We start from the raw sequence: 20,543 nt of genomic DNA on the forward strand, positions 1-20,543 counted from the left end.
CGAGTTTTTTTGAGACACTCTGTGAACTCTTTGGGGGTAATTTCTAGTCTATCTTTTAGACCTCTCCTGAGAGGCCTCTTTTGCAACTGTCACAAAGGCTGAATTTTGACCCCCTTCCTCAGGTTTGTTCAAGGTTCAAGTTTTAAGATTTCTTTTCAACATCTCTTTCAACCAGTCCATCCGTGAGTATCTCAGCATATTGTAAAGTTGTTCCAATACTATTTTAGGGTTATATCTAAGGCAAAGTTAAATTAGAAGTGAAGCCTAAGACTGTAATTATAGACCAAATGAGATTTTTGAGGCTTGTTGTGTAGTAGACCTGAAGCCACATTTGGAGGTCACCTTGAAGGTATTCTTGTAGATGTTTGGAGCAATCTAAAGCATACCTTTGGGCCCTGTCTTATACATGTTTTGGAACAGTGTTTGTTACTTGTCTTGCAAAAGATTTGTAGGAGATTTAAAGCATCTCTTGTGGACCTATCCCTAAGTCTTGTTGAAGAAACCCTTGTAGGAGATTTGTAACAAACTTCAAGCAACACCTGTTGAAGAAGTTGTGAGGAAAAATTAAAGGTTCGTATAAGGACACCTGTAGTTGCATTGGAGTTCTTAATTATAGTGGCATACTTATTGGAGCAAATATGAAGTTGAACTTGTTCAAGGAGAGATACTAGTGATTGAATGTTGTTGTAATTGGGTTATTATCCCTAGTACGGGAGCCCAAGAAGTTTTATTTTATCTTTTATTCTATAGGGTGGCAGGGTGGTGCTAGGGAAGAAAGTTGTAGCCTTTCCAGTTGTGGCAGGTAAACCAAAAGTTGTGCCTCCCTTTCTAATATAAATAAATTATTTTATATATACATCTTGTGTTCCTTTGGTGTGATGTTATTGGTTAATGTTATGATAAAGTGAAAAACTGATTCACCCCCCTCTTAGTATTTCCAATAAACCAATAAAGAGAAGGAAGTGGTTTTAAAACCCTTAGAGCCTTAACACAGAAATATCCAATCCACAATGATGAGAAATTCATTTATCCTCTCTCTTATTTATAGATTCCTTATGGGGCCTCTTCCTCTTATTTTAATTTGAGTAGTTACAAGTTTCCCTATATTTAACCAAATTTTGGCTTCGTCCACAAGTTTTGCCTCTATTACCCAAATTTACCCAATGTTGCTGCAAAAAACATTGGATAATTGGTTTCCCTCTTTATCATTGAATATAACCTATGGGGTTTGGGTAGGCTTCTTCGTCTTTGGGCAATTAACTAATAGGTAACATTACAAGCATCATGTGGAACCGTTTCAAGGGCCAATGTTTTTCTTCGGAGGGCCAAGTTGGGGCCACAAAGTCATATCCGTTCTTTGAAAGGAGCAAAGAACCCATTGGAAGGTGTTGAAGAAGTATTAAACCATCCCTCAAGGAATCGTTGTTGCATACATGATACCACCTGTACAAAACCTCCCAAAATCAAGTGAGATCAACTTTATTAGGGACATAAAACCATTAAAGCATCGTAGTGGACCATATCTAATGTTAAGGGCATAAGAATACTTCACGCAAAACTCACCTTCAAATGTCTAAATAGATCGAGACTTGTAAATAAGTTGCCTCACTTATGTTAGGGATGATTAGGTCAATAATCCTATTAGGTGTTTTAGCCTTGAAGGGGATTGATGTCATTTCCCCATTTTTATTTTCCTCTATAGTACAACCAACGTGGATTTCCACAATGAGGATGGACAGGTCATGGGAGCAGATTTATGTCATCAAGGGTTTCGAGGGAGTTTTGAGGAGTTTTTATGGGATCCGATGGCATTCACTTGGCATATTCCATCATTCGCACAGTTTGACTTTTGTTTCGTTGCATTCTGACAAATTTCAAAAAATAGCATCATTATAGGGTCTAACTTAATTAATTATGCTAGAGGTGGTATTCTGGGAAGATCAATTGATGGAACACGTCAGTGTAATAGCTCGTTGGAACCATAATGAGAAGATATACAAGATGGGATGCTAAGAAGTGATTTCCAATGGTCAGAGAGAGAATGGGGGCCAATTTACAATTTTCCCACATTAAAAAGATATTTTAATTGAGGGAAATGTGTTCAATGATTAAAATAATAATAAAATAGGAGCTTCTAGAGGGGTCCATCAGATCTATAAAAAGAGGAGGAGGAGGCCATAGAGGCCATCTTGGATTTGATATTTCTTCTTGTATAAGATGTTGGGAACACAATTCTCTACTTCATTGGTAGCCCCAAGACGGAAACCCTCGGGTGATTTAGTGAGATTGGGCGAGTACCCATCTCCCCTTGGTGAATTCATCCAGAATTCACAAGAGAGATTAACAGTGGTAGTTCAGTTCAGTTTTGGTGGAGGGCCTATGCAACATTGAAATAGATCCTTGAGGCCAGTTCTATCTCTCAGCTATATCAGCTATTTTGTAATTTTAGCATGTAAAACCCCAATTTATATATTATAATAAAAGCTGAGATTTTTTCTGCTCATTGTATGATTGAATTGCATGCATTCTATTTGTTCTATTTTACATGGCAATCTTTTGTTAATATAATGGTGATTTTACAGCGAAATTTTGGTTAAATTTCTGCATAATTAGCAAAATACCCCGTTTGGGATATTACAGTGGTATCAGAGCTAGTCTTCCTCCCATCTTGAGGTTTTGTTTGCCGAAATTGCATACCAGGGTTATTGTAGGGATTGGAGCAAAATTACTGAAGAAAGAAACCCTCGATTTCAAGGAGTATTTATGAAGTGAGGATTTATTACAAAGGGCCGATTTTATTGTTGTTTTTTTTGCCAAGTTTAGTTGGTGGAACCGTGTATTATATTGTGGAAGAAGACTAGTCACTAGATTCCAAATTTTATTAGGGATCGAAAACCAAATTTCTAGAGAGGTCAAAATTTCATCTTAGACGAAGATTCCCTTTTGGGACTAAATTTATTGTCGAGACCGGAGTTGAAGTTTATTCTGGAAAAGGCTGAATCTGCTAGTTGAGTTCTTGATTTGGAGGAGTTTGAAAACATTGTTATTGAAGGGACAAGATCTTCTTATTGTAGAGGTAGAGTCTAAATGCGTTGATTGTATTATTCATAGTGGGCACAAGTAAAAAGGCTAATTATTAAAGAATGTTACCTCGTTGACCAATGACTGCACTCCAGGCTGAATAAATATATGAATGTGAATTGTTGATTTTGGCAGAGCGTCTTTTGGGAAGGCAAGAGTGATGCAGTTGGAGTAACATGTCGGAGGAGCCCAATTGTTGACTGAGTCAACATGTTGTGTAGTTTGATACCTCGACTGCACCACCCAGGCCCACAGAGGCCTAGTCAAATTTCAAAGGCCAAACTTATCATAGGGGTTGAATTTTTTGTAGGAGCTTGACAATTTTATTGAGTAAAGTTCAGTATTGGAAGAGCTGACTGTTGTTGAAAAAGGGTCGAGAAACATTTACAGGCAAGAACAAAATCGCAAGCCGAAATATACATCCGCCTTGGAGATTGACCAAGATCATTTTGCAAATGCGTAGAGTGTTCTGGTGCAAATTCTCTGAACAATTTGATCATGCCGTAATCATAGCTCGATTAATGTGCACAATTATGGAACACAAACTGGTCGAATTTTGGAAGGAAGCCGAGAATATTTGATATCTGTAAAGACCGATTGCTCAAGGAAGCTCGCTGATAGAGGTGTAGTTGTGCATGCATCTCATACATGGTGGGTATGACAACAATTCAATGTCCAAGAATAACGTGATATGGTACGTGGAATGCCATTAACCAATTACGTGATCGTTGCCTGCAAAGGAGAAACAACAAATTTCCATGCGGCAAATCGCGTGCAATAAAAGTGGAGAGATGACCATTGTCAACACAATGCTCATTCGCACAAGTCAACCAGAGGAAGGGCAAGTCGAGCCAATAACTGCAGCATGCCACGAATCTAGAAGGGAGCCATATTAGGTTACTCCGTGGGAAAATTATTGAAGGGGGCCAATTACACCCATTGTACAATCGCTGGACAACTAAACTACAACTACGAAGAGACAAAACTTTGGTCGTGACCATGGGCCTGAGTTTTCTTGTTGAGCATACATGAGAAAATCCAGGTTCTGCCTTGTAAATCATTGAAGTTCAGTCTCAGTAAAATTAGCTTGCTTTAGAAAATATATCTATATTTTTCTTCTTGTTTGATCCTTGAAATAATTGAAGAAAGTGTGGTTTCTTGCATTGCTATTAGCTTAAGGTGCCCTTTGTATTTTCCTTGTTAAAAAGTGTTTTGATAGTGTTGTGACGTAAGGAGAGTATTATTGTTGAAGTTGTCCTATATGCTGTTGTTGTATCCCTGTAGGAGCTTACTATCATAAGCAACATATGAGTTGTCTATTGAGGGTTTGAGTCATTGATATATGGAGAAGAGTATGTGATAATCTGCTACCAATATATGCGTTATGAAGAGTTGAGCAAAGAATTGTTAAGAGGCTGTCAATACAATATTACCGTCTTTAGCTGAGTCTTATGTTGACGTATAGGGATGTGTACGCTGATAGGGTCTAACAGTTTGATAATTTGAGAGGTTGGACACTGCTTGAGTGTTTGTGGCAGAATTGTTTTAAGAGGCTGAGTCCTTAGAAGTCAGCGCCTATAAAGTGAGTTCTGTGATATGCTGTCTTAATGGTTTTGTTGAAGAGTCAGTCTATCATCATTATATGACCTTGTTGCTAAAAGCTTTGTTGTAAAGTTAGGGAAGTTTGTTAGTCAAGTCATGCATAAAACAACTTGAACTTGCCATCACTAAACTAAACATGGATAAAACCTTCATAAACTAGCAGCAACAATCAATAGATCCATTTCCAAGGGGATACTTACTTTGCTACAACAAGAGAAACCAGAAAAAGAACATGAGTTGGGACCCAAAATTCATGCGCTTGGGACAAATTTGAGTTTCATGGAGGTTATAACAAAAGCCCTTCTCAAATTGGAAAAACTTGCTTCACTCCTTTCTGAGGTGCATCAATCAGATGGTAAAAACTTAATTTGGTCTCTCAAACCAGCCATGCTTGCCTTAGTACAATACAAGTATTTGGAGCACCCTTGTATCAGAGTCAAACTTCTAGTTGCCTTTTGTCTGAGTAGTATTGTGATGCTCACTGCACCTACACCCCCTTACAGTGATGACGTTATGAAGAGAGTCTTCAGATTGATAGTGGAGACCTTTCAGGATTTGGATAATAGTGAGGGCCCTACCTTTGGGAAGAGGCTAGAGATTCTAGAAGTCATGGCCTTGGTTAGATCTTATGACCTTATGTTTCCCTTGGAGTGTGATGATTTGATCTTGTAGACGTTCCAATGCTTCTTCAGCATTAGCAAACATCATCCTGAGACAGTCATAACCCGCTTGCAATGTATTTTGTCCTCATGAATGGGAGGCCATGATGCCATTTACAGGAGGTTGTAGTTTAAGTTGATGGCCATTTGGAGGGAGGAATAGTTGGTTTCACCTATTGCTTGTGAACTGGCCGAAAGGTTAGTTGAGTAGAACATTGGATTGTTTAGGAGAAGTTTTACCCAGGAGGAGTTGCAGTGGATTTATGGTGACCAACCATGTAGTAGGAATAAGTTGAGGAGGAAGGGTCTTTGCTTCATCTGCAAGGAACCTTGGGGACTTGATCACTCATGCTTGAGTGATGTAGAGGAGATGGCAGAGGTAGAGGAGATTCCTTTTGACTTTCAGGATGAGGGTTTTTCTTTGGATGAGTCCATGGGTTCATATGAGGATGTCTATGAGGAGTATGGGTAGACATGTGGAGTTGTTCGCACTAGGCCATATTTATAGTCCAATGAGTATGGTGAGCAGTGAGTGGACCCTATGGGAGACATTTGGAATGATGAGTCATTAGTGATGATTTAGCAGAAGTAGCATGTGGTGGAGCATGAGTCAGCTGAGGAGGATGATATGCACAATATGCATGATGAGCTTTTTGGGAAGAGCCAATGGGAGGTTCATGTTGAACCCATGATGGAGGAGAATGAGCAACCATCCTCGGGGCCAACCATTGATGAGGAGCAGGAAAATGTTCAAACAACTAGCAGGTTGGCAGTATTTGCAAACACATGTCCTCAGGAGGTGTGAGGGCCTGACAAGATAGTTTTGCAGGAGGTTGGTAGACTGGAGGAGTGTGGAGTTTCTAGTCAGATGAGGGAGGATCTTTTTGAGATGGTGGTGCATCCATCTTTGGGTCAACCCACTAATGAGTTGCAGGTATTTTCACATGTAGTTGGCAGAGCTGCAGTACTTTCAGGGAGCAGTCCTCTCCAGGAGTACATAGAGACAGGGCTTGCAACACGTCTTTCCCGCTTTTGCCTATTATAGAGGGGTAAGTTTCCTCAGACAAATCTTGTTGATGGACCAGACAGAGCGACATGAGTTGAGCATGGATCAACGACAACATAGTAGACTTGTCCCATACATAGGTGTCCATGCATTCGATTCTTTTCATAGGATATATTGGCGAGAGATCATGACTTGTCTTCATAAACGGTTGAGATTGCTTTGACGAGGATCACTCGAACTAGCCGTTGGAGGATTTTTCTTTAAATAGGAAGTCATTTGTTAGTTGATCCATCCGATATTTGAGTCGTGTGCTAAGTGAAAAGCTCTTGTGTAATCTTTTTCCTGAATAATAAAGAAAGACTTTGGAGTTAATTTTCACCGGTGTTACTCTTCATGGAAATACTGTAAGATGTGTCGTTTTCATGCGTAAATTTTTTTTAGCCATTGATGATAGCTTTTGAAAGAGTGATTTGAGTACAGGTATCTTGCTCAGTCGTTGGGGTTTAAATGATAATTTAAATTTTGAATGTAATAACAGATATATCTATTTTATCTGAATTTTATTATTATTTTCTCGCTTTATTTTTGATGGCTAAATTGAGTTTTGCAGGAGAGTCTTGATTTTTAGATCCTCGGGCGTTAGGGGAAGTTTTCAGTGGGACCAACCAACTCCCAATCTGTGTTTTCTGAAGAGGCCAGCTAAATTTAATCCCAGGCTTATCATAAGATTTTTATTGGTGATTCATAAAGGGTTTCAAGCTAAGCACCTCTTTTAAAGTTTATAAAATTTAATTTTTATGTACGAAGTTGATAAATCTGGCTGTTGAAAGCCTTAGATTATTAGATCTGGGAGCGGAGTTGGACTCACACTCCTTAGATCTGATAGATCTTACATTTCTGTGCATGGATATGTAATTTTTTTTTGGGTTTTCTGACTTGGGTTTATGGGGTTTTGTTTATTTTTTTGTATATCTGGGTTCTGGGTGTTTTTGTTTTCAGGTACAGGTTGCAGATATAAAGGTGAAATTTGTTTTGAAGCCAGATCTAGGCCTTGGAGGGTAAGATCTGGCCTTAAAACCAATTTTTTGCAGGGGCATTATTTTTGCTGTCCAAGGGTTTGAAATTTTTTAAATCTGATTTTTTTAAAGGGTTCCACTGATAAATCTGAAGAAGGTCATTTTAATTAATATATAATTTTCAGGGTTTATTTCTTGGGGTTTCTTAGGCTAACATTTTCTCCTGTTTGATGCCTTGTTGATCCTCTCTTTTCTGCTGCAATTTTCCCTCTCTGGAAAAATTCGAGATTGTTTTTATTCTCTCGGTTTTTCCACAACTCTGTTACCCCTGCTTTCTATTTTTGGCTCCCTGCTACTCTCGTCCTTCTCTGCAAAACCCTTCCTTTGACCCTTGATCTCCTTGCTGCTCCTTCTGCACTTCTGCTGCGTCATTCCTAAATCGCTGCCCTCATTCGTTGCTTCTTCATCACCCATTAACATGCATTGTCCTCATCGCTGCAGTCATCACGTTCTCTCCTCCACCTGCATCATTCTGCCCGCGTCCCTCTCTGCAGATCCCATTCCTCTTTTTCTGTGTGCTGCATCTCTGTTGCTCCAAACCTATCATCAAACCATCGCTGCAAACCCTCACTCCCTAACTCTCTGCTCTCTCGCAGCTTCTCCCTCGATCCTTCCATCGCTTCCATTCTTCCACGAATCCCTGTCATTTCCTTATCAACCTGAAGCTCCTCCTCTACTCGTTGCCGCAACAAACCTGCACAAGCAAAACACTTATGATTTTTTTTTGGGTTCCATTTGTTTATATCTTGTTTTAGTGTTCACGGTTAGGGTTTAGGTTAGTTTATATATGTAATCCGATTTCATTTCTTTTGAAACTTTAGTTAGATTCATTTTCTTTATAATTTCGATTTTCTATTTTGACTTTTATTTTTTATTTTTGATTTGATTTGACTTTCTCACTTTTTATTTTTGACTTGTGATTTTAAATTTTTTATTTTTTTGTTTTCATTTAAAAAAAAACATTAAAAAAACATAATTTTTTTCTAAAATTTAAAAAATAAAAGAAAATCTAAAATTTGAAAATGAAATAAATTAAAGGTGTATTTGCGCTTTTCACATTAAACATTTCAAATGTGGCCTATGGCCCATTAAAAAATTATTTTATTGACCCTTTGATTTATTTTACTTCTGTCACAACAAAAGATTTTGATTTCTTCATTTACCACATTAAAGTTATTGCCTAAGGAATAATTAAAATACTAATTTAAAATTCCTTGGTGTTTCTCGTGTTAAATGCAAAATTTTAAATTTTCATGATTTTTCTATGGTCAAGGTGCGTTAAATGTTTTAAATTATATTGACTATTGGAGAAAGATTATTTTGCTAGATTATCTTGTATGCTAAAGTTTTGGGCATTTTACAATTAATTTTCCATGATAGTCTCTTTGACACATTTATATGTTTTCTTTGGATAACTTGTTTTATTTAGTCTATGGTTAATTCAAATACTAAAGGCACTGGTCTGTAGTCATTTATATCTTGTGATTGTGTCTTATTTTAATTTGTCTATCTTAATTGACCAAGACTTGCTTTAAATTCATCAAGTTGTTCATCCTTAAAATCTCCTAGAGCCCTTGTTCCACAGACTACCTTCATCCATTCACCTTAGGGACTAACCCCCTTAACTTGTCTAGGAGAGAGTCTACATGGAGTGAGTAAGGATTAGAGTGACAACCCTTAATTTGAGCTTTGTCGCGGTGCTTAAACACTTTCTGTGACAACAGGACCCTTGGCACCTATGAAGGCCTTGGAGATATTAAGGTGCAGATAACTAATTCAACTCTACAAAGATGTCATGATGAAGAAGCCATCCAACAAAAGCACTATTTAATGTTGGAGCAATGTCAGGATGAAGTCATGAAGGGCTACTAAATCGAAGAATGGGAACAAGAAAGTACAACTAAGCATCTATGTGATAAGTATTCTGAAGCATAGACAGATGACAAAGGAGTAGCCAGATGATGAAAGAACCTGACATACATCAAGAAGGCCACTTTCCACGAAGGAGCAATGACATGACAAGCTAGGAAGGAAAGTGATTGATGGCTTGTGCCCTACCAAGAAGAAGTTCAAATAAAGACTTCATGACATCAAAGGAAAGAAGGAGATCAAGCAACAGAAGGACCCATGAAGAAGAAGTTGTTGATGAATGGACAAGTCCCTAGCTAAGAGGGAGTTATAACAAGTTCCCAATTACAAAGGAGCTTGGACAAGTTCCTTGTTAGAGGAAACTTGGGCATGTCTTCCTCAATTAAGAGGAAGAGATAGACACAACATTCTTGTCTTCGCTTGGGAAGAAAGAATGGGAGGATTGGGTAATCATCTAGCATTCGATACTATTTGAGGATGTGTAGGGCATCCAAGACAAGAGTAGGCAAGAGGACCGAAATTCTTTGAGGGTTGGGAACCCAAGACAAGAATAGTCTTAGAAGGTCATACTTAGTGAACACCAGGGTGGTTATGTACGTTGAGAAACAATGACTAAGGTGTCTATAAGTCATTGGTTTCGCCAACATTGTGCTCTGATCATATGAGCTGTGTTAGTTAAGGCCTTGCTATGAACAATGCTGGTTAGTATGATGCTACAACAAATGGATTGCCAATCTGGATTCTCTTATGTGAATTCTTCAAGATTGAAAAATAGCCAAACACCTTGTAATGATTTATGAATACCTCCCTATTTAAGAGGGACTGTTGAAGAAAGTGTAACTAGGTTCTTCCTTCATAAATTTAATTTTGATCTTTGTACTTGTGTAAATGAAAAGAAATATTATTTTTGTTATTTATAACAATGAGTTTCTTGCTCATTGATTAGGTCAAGCACATATTTAATTGCTTCTAGGAAGTCAAAGAGTCAATGTATTTATTAAAGACCCTTATGGGCTTGTTACGCTATGCAATAATATGTATTAGAGTCATAAGAAGACCTCCAAGCAAAGTCATAAGCCTCCTCCAAGCGTTGGCACTATCAAAAGAAGCAATCTGAATTATATAGAGCAAATCGGCTTCAAGTCTTCACGTCAGCCTCAAGTCGGCCTGAAAGGAGACAAACTCCTATATAAGGAGCCATTTGACCCCCCCAAAGTATTATCATATCATCTCTGAAATCAGCGAGAAAGAGGATGAGTAAAAGGTACGAAGAAGTCAAGGAAAGAGGTCTCCAAGTGCAGCGAAGAAGGAAGGAAGTAAAGCGAGTTTTTGGGAACTGTTCTAGGGCTAATTGTAGTCAAACGTGTGAAGGAAAGAAGGTTATTTTGTTGTCATATCAAGCTCTCCTATTGTAGTCATAAAGGAGAAGTGTTTGGGCTAGAAAAGAATGCATATAAAGCCTCTCATTCAAGCGAGAAAGAAGGCTACACAAGCAAAGGAAGAAGAAGGAATTTTACATAGTTTTTGTGAAGGCATCCCCTCACACATGCAAAGAATTAGGGTTGTATTACTGTTGCTCTAAGTCTGCAATCTTCGTGAAGAAAAGAAGGCCGAGTTGTGAGGCGACAAGTTCATCTTCTTAAATTAGAAAGGCTCCATCTCAAGCAAAGGAAGAAAAAGGACAAGGATCACTCTAGGGCATACCATCTAGGGTTTCTACAGTTGCCAAAAGAAGAAGAACAAAGTGTTGGAAGGAGGAAGACGAAGTGCCGAAGGAGGGAAGACGAAGTGTTGCAAGAGGAAGTGATCGTGTAAGGGCTTGGCTTGTGCTTGGAGGATCTTCTTGTCAAGGGTCTAGGGTTTCACATTAATCAATAGAAGCTTCAATAAGAGAAATTTACGAAAGGGTTTTCCTCTCTAAGAGAGAGAGGTTTTGCCCTGGCAGAGAGCCAACATCTTGTGTTCTTGTTTCTTGTGTTTTGGTAGCAGTTTGATGAAGGAAACACACACACTAATATTAAGAAGAAGAAGATCAAGTTAACAAAGATATATTGGAAAAGTGCTTCATAAATTGTTATCAAGTCTAGACGAATCCTACTTATACATAACTGCCCATTCTTCAACAATTTTTGGGCCCTGAAAGAAGGATGTGGAAGAAGGGTCAATCCCAATGACCATTGACCACCAACCCAAAGAATTGAGATGGATAACTAAGAGAGATGAAAAGATGCAAGTGTGGATTACCTTGGACACGCTATATCAATTGGTTCCTACCCAATAGTGTCCTTCTTAACCCCTAACGCTTTAGAGGAGGTCCCGATTGACTAGAATCAATGACTAAGCTCCCAAGTGAAGTGCGAGAACAAGAATACAATCAAGATCGGTTAATCATCCAGTTTACCCCATGATCCATATTAATGTTCCCATAACATTAAATGGATGCACATGATTGCAACAACGGTTAGAGTACCTGTCAAGGGATGACCCACCCTCCTTAAAGCAGAAATGCAAGATGAGATAAAGATCTAGTCGGAGCAATAGGTGGAGAGTTCTGGCATAGTGTTATGTGCTGACCATCATGGGGCTGTGAACTGGCTGACTTTTAAATGAGGAGAAAATAAAGGGTTGCCCACTTTTGATGGGACAGGTCATGCGACAACCACAATAGACACATCCGGAATAGAAGGAAATAATAATAGTTCAAACCTATAATGAGAATTTCATTGTAGAAAACATAATGTTGATTACTTGCTGGTGAGTTCATTTAACACTATAATGCCATATTTTGATAATGTCGTATCTCAATAAACCCATATTTTGAAATAGTAAAAATTGTGGCATTTGTTTGTACCTTAATTTGGTGCCTTTGATGTACTTGTTATTGGCTAGTAGGAATTCGTACCCATAACATGAAATGGGACTGTCAACAATGCCTCTATCTCCTGTTTATGTATACATTGTATCAGACCTCATGTAATACATACCTTGAAACATCACCAAGAAATGCTTCTAATCAATTGCTTTTACAAGCATAAGAGCTACAAACTAATTGCAGCATGCTTGCATGTATTGTTGGTTACTATTGTATTTTTTTTACAATCTTTCACAACAAATGTGGAAGCATAAGCAACTGGTGATTGACTTAACTTTTACATTTGAATAACATGGGGTCCTCTTGGATACACAATCTCTATGAGAACTTGATGGTGAAACCTTTATTGTTGATACCAAATGTCAGTTGTTTGTTTTAGCAGAAAATACAGTCTAAAATCAAAAGATATACCAAGTAAGGGACACTGGGAGTTTGAGACTTAAAATTCTTTTCAATTTTTGCATTCCCGTGTGTTTTTATATTGTGCAATAGGTCATTTCATAAAGAATAGGTGACTATAACAATATGTAACCAACTCATGTAATCTCTTTTAAGTGATTGCATTGGATCCTTGTCCCTCATAGGACTTTTTGGGAATGGATCTAGCAACCTAGCTGGGATGTACACCTTAGCAGAAAGGATTGAACCAACTGAACTATCCCTTGGGGCTTGCCCGTTTGACCTATTACTTGGTCATTTGATGGCAGTAATAAAATTTGTCTGAAAATAAAGTTGACTGCTTAAAATGGGAAATTGCAATTTATCAAAAGATTAACATAATTAAACAAGGTGAAGATAAAACGAGAATTCAAAAATTACTATGAAAGATATTGACAATTGTTTATTAAGAAAAGACAAGAAATGTTTTTTGCTTTAAAAAGCAATAATGACACCTTGCTTGTACAAGCTAAGATATCAAAACAAAGAGAGGGATGTTCTGAAAACTGAAAGTGTAAGTTGTGGGCAAAGAGACATCTATAGACTTGATTGAATCTACAAATTAAATGGTTGTCATTCAAGAGATTTTACAATGGACAAATCAACTAATGTATTTAATTTAGATATTTGTACACACCTGAAGGGTGATCAAGGGTATATTACTGTGGAGATCCATAAGACATTTTTTTCAAGATTTATAATGGGGATAATTGAGTGATTAGAGCTTTCTCTATGCTTGCTGGTTTTTCCTCAAATGTGTTCGTTTTGCTTTAATATTTTATGCAATGTTTCTGGATAACTTTACTTAAAGATTCAAGTAATCCATATGTTTCGAGTGAGACCGTCTACTTATCTTCAAGGGAGAAGAACCAAAATTGTTGAGAATGATAAGTTTACTGCTTAACATTAGAGCATATATATTTACCCTTCACTGATATTCAGGGTAGAGCAACCAAAACCACTGAGAATGTTAAGGATACTGCATAACATCAGGATGCATATTTATGATGGAGAGCATATATGCATCTAATGTTAAGCAGTAGTCCTACTATTTCAGCTATTTTAGTTATTCTTCCTTGAATATGAGTGGAGGATCCACTTGAAATGTAATCTTTACATAGTCATATCTAGAAACATCACATAGAACAATGACACTGTCAAAATTTGCATTCTCAAACTTTAATAGTGTTGTAGCTTTGGTCCTCGGAGATATCTCCTCCATTTCTTGGGAATTCCATTCCTTGGGAATTGTCATCATTTTGAGAAGGAATCAAAACTTCATTAATGAATTTAGGTGTGTATCAAGATATCAATGTCATTTTTTATGTCCTTACAACTTCGAAGTTTGTGTGGAAGCTTTGTATTGACGCAAGCAACTTTTTGAGAATTTCAATTAGATCATTTGTGATTTTTTTTTATATCTGCAAATCTTTCAAAAAAGTCAATAATAAATGTTGACTAGTTTAATGTCATTCCTTTGGTATTCCTAGAGAACCACATAAACCACTCATGTTCAGGGCCTCTTAAATATTTTGAGGCTATTGAAATTCATTCTTTATTTTGGGTGGACGCAACTCAATACCTTTCAATTTCCTCGACCCAAATAATGCTCTGTTTATGTTAACCATCAAACTTTGATATTTATTTATTGGTGCCATGGTTGCACAAACTCTTGATGGAACCTTGAGATTACGTGGCTGCACAAAAAAATGATACATGCTTTTATGATTTAATTGATTGACACCCTTTAAAAAAATCAAATAATGCCTGAAGGCTTAGTATGTAATTATACATTTTAATTATATACGTATATTTTGTATACCTATAATAATACAAGGTTGAATCACCTTATTTTTGACATATATAAAATGTGTATATAACCTAGTCGTTTTGATGTTTGACCCTTTATATAGTTCTTTCCTTTTAATAAAAGAATAACTCTTACTATGTCGATTCCCTTTATGCCTATTTCAGATTCTTCTATATTTTAATTGTCATGTAGGACTAGCCTTGGCATTCTCACATCACTATGATGGATTATTTCCCTTTATAGTCCCATTGAACTATTTTAGGTCATTGGTGGAGATCAATATAATGATCTTATCTCCATCAACCCTTACAAGTAGACACTGTTTATTGCATTATCATAATTGATATAACATTTTTCTTCCATCTCCATAACCACTGACCTTCAAGATCACAAAGCATATGGACACTTTATATAGCTGAAACCATCAACAGATTTAATGTACTTTGCACCTTTGGCAAGAGACAAGGAATTTTGTAAATGCTATCTTTATTGTGTTGGTTGACCCATCAGACAGATTAGTGCAACCAATTTTCTTTCCAGAGATGCAAGATTCTTTGCAAGGACTTTTGCTTAAATCATGAACAGACTCAAACAGCATCATAGCTTCAGATGAAGGGTTTTGAAACTATGCTAATAACGGCAATATCATCAGTCATGGCTTGCCAATACAGGGTTCCAGAAGCATTGAAATGTAGTTCAGAATAAAACCAAAAACAGGCTATAGCATTCGTAACTTGTTCATGGACAAATTTGTTCAATTTGTTCTCTCCAAGCCAGTCTGGGATCCAGGGGTGGTATGAGAAACAAAAAAACCTGTCAAGATTTTGGTTAGTATTTACTGAAATGACCATGTTTTTGTCAAGTCATGTCAATTGCATTTATTTTTAAGCTGTGCTAAATTGACTTGCTGAGTGCTTGTCAAACTCAGTGAGTCCTGTCACATTGTTCCCCTTGTCATTAGAACCCACGAGACTGGAGCAGGAAGCTGGTTTGAATCTGGAACGACCCTTATTCATTCAGTCTTTCAGACTTGCTTTGGAGAATTTCAAGCCAAAAATCTGGTTTGGCTGTTTTTCAACCAAAAATTAATGTAGCTTGTAGAGTGAACCATTTTATTCCTTGCTTTGCCATGAATATTGTATGGCATTTGGACTTGGCTGTCTGGAGTTCTTATTAGCTTATCTTCTATTTGAGATTGATCCAACCAGATGCTGTTATTTAATTGTAGATATGCATGATGCCATTTATTTTGTTTGTTTGGATAGTCTCTCTCATAACGAATTTGTATGATATTATGGGATATTTAGTGGCCATTAACTGGTTTGAAATTAGTTCCTTGTGGTTTTCCTTCGAATTCAGAAGGCACTTGTCAACTATACACGTGCACTTTTGTTGAACCTTGAGAAATGTATCTGTATCAGTGGTTTTATGTGGCTGATAGGATGATTCAGTACATTGTTTTTACAAGCTACTAACCTATCGTCAAGTTTTATGTTTGGCTAGTTTTATTTGTTAGCAAGGTAAGCGTTTTCATTGTATAAAGCCTAGGCAAAGATTGCAGTCTGTCATGTATTTGGTGAAAATAGAGAATTTGCAGTTTCTAACGGGATAAAACTTGCAGGTACTATGTTACTCCATCAGGGAAGAAGTTACGTTCAATGGTAGAGGTTGAAAGGTAATAATATATTGAAGTTAATTTCTTAGTGTTAATAAGTTTTTGTTGGCATTTACTCTTCTCAGGCTACTTTCATCTTGTGGATTTGTTCAAACATCATTGTAGTTCAGGTATTCAAATTATTACTGACACATAGTGGAAATTGTGATAAGCATCTCTACGATCTTCCTTGTATGGCATAAGTTCGTTCTTTCCTTTTTTTAAATCAGGCCCCATATTGCATTTGCATACAAATTTACAATGATCTCATCAAAATGATGGTCTGATCAGTTTCCAGCTTTTTATAATGCATAACTAACCATTCAAGCACTTAGTCATGGGGCAGAGTGCAAAAATAACAAGGGGCTCCATTAAAAATTCGCATTTGATTTGTTCTAAATATTTATAATTCATGCCCCTTACTGCTGTGTATATTATTTGATTCATGCTACTCTGTATGCAGGTTTCTGATAGAAAATCCAGAATATTTAGAGGCAGGAGTAAATCTTTCACAGTTCTCCTATCAAATTCCTAAGCCACTTCATGAAGGCTATGTGAGAAAGCGCTCAGCTAGTGCTACATCTGGGGCTGATGTGGGTCCAACGAAGAAAATGAAAGCTATCTCCGATGTTGAACGAAATCAGAAAACTACACAAGGTGTGCAAGATAGTTGGCATTCTCTCTTACGTAGAGAATTTTAATGGTAATTTAGTAATCTCAAGGGGTTGTTTCTTAATTCCGGTTATAATATCTCTTGAATGCTGTCTTGTCAAGCTGTTAAAAGTTCTCTAGGATCTTATTGCAGTTTAGCAGATCTGTTATTTAAACCTCTACATTTGTTAATTCAGCAAAACCCCTATCATGGAGGAAGCCTGATTCAAGCTCTAATTTGGGAATGAATTCATCCATTTTTGGGAATGACTATTATGAGGGGTCTAACTACAACCAGTCAGTGCAGCCAGGTACATCTTAGATCCATTAAGTGGTTGCTGTTTATATCGTGTATTCCCCGTGCTAGCTGAGGAGTGATACTTTCCGATCACGCTGCAGATTTGTGGAGACCTTTATTTCCTCCATTTGCAAAGAAAAAACGGTCAAGTCGCATGAAACTTGAGAGCTATGAGACCCTGAGTGGTTAGGGACACACTGGAAACTTTCTGTGATGACACCATCTCTATGCTTTTTGAAGTATAGCATATGGTGGTAGCATCTTATTGGCTTGTATTGTAACAATTGGAAAACCTTTTCATGTTTCTATTAAATCTTAAGATGCCTTGAGGCGGTGGCATTTTGATCCTAAATTTTGGTTTTGGAGTACATGTTTGTTCATATTAGACGGTATTTTTTTCCTAAAAAAATGGCCTTCCAGTTAGATCAGGCATTATGTTCCGGCTTGCGGATGGATAATGCATGAATACGATGTCTGCTGCAAATGGCACATCATCTTTAAATGATACTCACTTGGAGAACAGGAAAAACGCTGAAAACAGGAAAGCATCTCTTCATGTTATGGTAGCAATATAGCTAAAATGAATAAAAATATCAATGAGTTCTACACCGTCTGGACAGCATATTCCGAATTGAACATTGTTATCCTTCAAAAATTCATTTTGTGAAGTGATGCTTGCGAATACAGTAAGGGGGAGCGGCACAGGACATAGATAGCATTGTTATTATTGTACTAAATGAGTACAGCGGCTCTTGGTTAAGGTTAAAGGGCAATTGGAATACTGATAAATTTCTAGGTTTAAGTGCAAAAAAAGCAGGAAGGTAAATTGAGGTACCCAAGAAATGCAACTTCTACAAAGATATTGAACTTCGAATTTTTGCTGAAGCCATCTATTCAGTAGTCATGTATGTAGCATTGAGATTTGTTTTGCAATTTAACTGGCAAGCACTTTCTACATGATTAAGTAAAATGTATGTTTAGGCTTTATTGTCACTGTATCACATGGGGATTTTGGAAATGATGATTTCAATCGCTAAATACCGAGATGGGATACTCTTAACAGCGAGGTTCAATCCAATTTGTACCCAACCTTTCCAAGCTAAGCCTGAACCATGCCAATTTTCAACTTCAATTTTGCCAATATGTACATCGGGCTTTGTATTCACGTAATCGTAACAAAAATTCAAAAGAAAAGCTTTGCTTTAACCTTGGCAGCGCTATTTAAAATCCATTACTTGCTAACAATAAAATCGTGGAATAAATAACTAATTCAATGGGTTAACGATAAAATCGTTGAATAAATCACTAATTCAATGGGTGAATTACATTAATCTGCATTGGGGCTTGCCCGGGGTAGGTTCAGCCTAGCTAGAAAAAAAAGAAAAACAAGTATTCTGGGCAGCTATGCTGTGACTATAATTCTCCCTCAGGGAAGTTTGAAGGATCCAAGCTTTTACCTATGATAGGAAAATGAGTTGATTTTTTATATGTAATATCAGCTGGATTTCAGTGGTCCGTTATAATTCTCCTATCAGAATGGGTTGTATGGAATCATGGATATTACCGTATCTCCTACTGCCTTTTCTAGATTTTGTTGGTGTTCTTCCATTGACCCTGTTTGTGTAACCAGCAATTTTTATTTGTATATAGAATGTGGATAGAAATCTCCATATTAAAACAGCTAAGTGTATCCATATTTTTTTTAAGGGTAGGATTTTTTCTTTTATGTTTATACAGTATAACTAGTTTAGTTTAAGTAGGCCTAATGGTAGAATTTGTGCCCTCATGTAAGAGGTTATAAGTTTAGATTTAGTGTGGGGTAGATTATGTACACTTTCGTAAACTTTAGCGGTGGATTCGCTCTGCGGAGGCAGGTCCCTTGTCCCACAAACAAGAAGGTTTTATGCACCAATTTGGTATGTGACTTGGTCATGACTTTAAAATTAGATTATTATTATTATTATTATAAAAGAAAGAAATAATGTGGACAATCAATTAGATTATTATTATTATTATTATAAAAGAAAGAAATAACGTGTACAATCATTTGCCCCGTAAGAAATTGTTTTATTGTTGTATGTGTTTTAATATTTTTATTTTAAAATGCATCTTTATGTTAATATCTGCGTTATAAAGTTTTCTTCATTTGCTGCAGGTTGCTCTCAGGGTAAACAATTGGTATTAGAGCAGTTGTTGGGCTTCAAGCTAAGGTAACTCTGTAGAATCTTGGCTTGATAAGGCCTTTCTCTTGAGATCTTTGATTCTTCAAGTTAAGGAGTTCAAATTGATTTGTGGTGTTGCTGCAGTGGAGAATATGAATTTTTAGGTGTTCAGTGGTGGCCTAAAGAATTACAACAATAATGTATTGTTGAGTTCTCTATTGTGTATTTAAACTATTGATCAAGGTGTAGGTTTTCGAGGTGTGGTACATTGTGCAATCTCCAAGCCGTCAACTTTAACTGTTGGGGGTACTAAGGCAATGCACCATAATCACTAATTCAACCTATCAAAAGTTCGGGCATTCTACAGATTGGGTTGTCTAGGTCCTTGAGTGCTCCTTGGCTCTTTAGGGTCAAACTCGCACTATCACCTTACAATTGAGAAATCAGATCACAATGCTTAAAAATAAATGACCAATAAGGTGGTGAATCCATGCTATACACAATAAAAGTTAAATATTATGGAGAACAAGATGTAATTCCACAACACATTCAATGTACAATGATTTGTATATGAACCACATTGTCATGGAAGATTAGTGGAAACACTCCAACAAAGAATATAATTAATAGATAATTGTTGAAACTAAAGACTGGTTCCTTTGCTAAACACATAAACATAGGTTGTTGAGATGAGGAATTATAGAACAAGCACAAGGAATGTAAATGTAATGACAGAAACATATAGAAAAGGTGCATTCGTTGGTGATATATTTAAATGCTTTCCTACTCTAATAGTTTGATGAACCCTTGTTATCCCTCTTTCAACTCTACGATAGTAATTATCTCATCAACATCATTGTTTTGGACATTACAACACTGTGACCTGTAATTCATAACATAAAAAAGGTGATCCAAACTTATACAAGAACACAACAGAATATAGATACAAGCATAAACACTAAGATGCAGTAGAAATAAAACTTCTTTTTATTAATATCAAAACATTGAAATATGTTTACATACAGAATGGAAATAAACTAGCTCGAGCGATGGTAGCTTATCTCTGAGAAGAGATGTGGCAGCAACATGCATCTGAACTGTGTTACAACGAGGCTTAGGGGGCTTTTTATTATTGAACAAGGGAAAACCTTAAACAACCAAAACCTTAACTCTAAGAGATGGAACGACAATAGTTTGTGGGCCCCGTTGGGGTTAGTTGGACAATTAAATTCTCAGGGTAGTAACTTGGTCATATGATCTCCGTTTGGCGTGTATGATATTTTGTTGGAAAGATCTCTCTGAGTACTACATGATTTTTCACAAGCCCCTGCCTATTGCCTATGGCTATTGGCTTGCCGTGGACTT

At 36.9% G+C, this 20,543-nt stretch overlaps 1 protein-coding gene across 9 annotated transcripts in view; it reads left to right on the plus strand.

Annotated features, from left to right (window-relative positions):
* LOC149176119 (uncharacterized) overlaps nt 1–19,826 on the plus strand; it is a 331,808-nt gene extending 311,982 nt beyond the window's left edge. For 4 of the 9 annotated variants that reach the window (XM_089419884.1, XM_089419886.1, XM_089419885.1 and 1 more), the window contains 4 exons: nt 16,035–16,088; nt 16,531–16,724; nt 16,916–17,029; nt 17,118–17,625. In XM_089419884.1, the coding sequence (XP_089276010.1) occupies nt 16,035–16,088; nt 16,531–16,724; nt 16,916–17,029; nt 17,118–17,206 (451 nt within the window). In that variant the 3' untranslated portion in view covers nt 17,207–17,625. Of the gene's footprint in view, nt 1–16,034; nt 16,089–16,530; nt 16,771–16,915; nt 17,626–19,171 lie in introns of those variants that run through there. The other 5 variants (XM_089419878.1, XM_089419880.1, XM_089419883.1 and 2 more) reach the window with 5 other exon arrangements.
* The last annotated feature ends 717 nt before the right edge of the window (nt 19,827–20,543 follow it).

Source organism: Pinus tabuliformis, chromosome 4_1 (genome assembly GCF_031772625.1).
Source record: "Pinus tabuliformis cultivar Carrire ecotype Pingquan chromosome 4_1, CPIR1, whole genome shotgun sequence".
Classification (NCBI taxonomy): Eukaryota; Viridiplantae; Streptophyta; class Pinopsida; order Pinales; family Pinaceae; genus Pinus; species Pinus tabuliformis.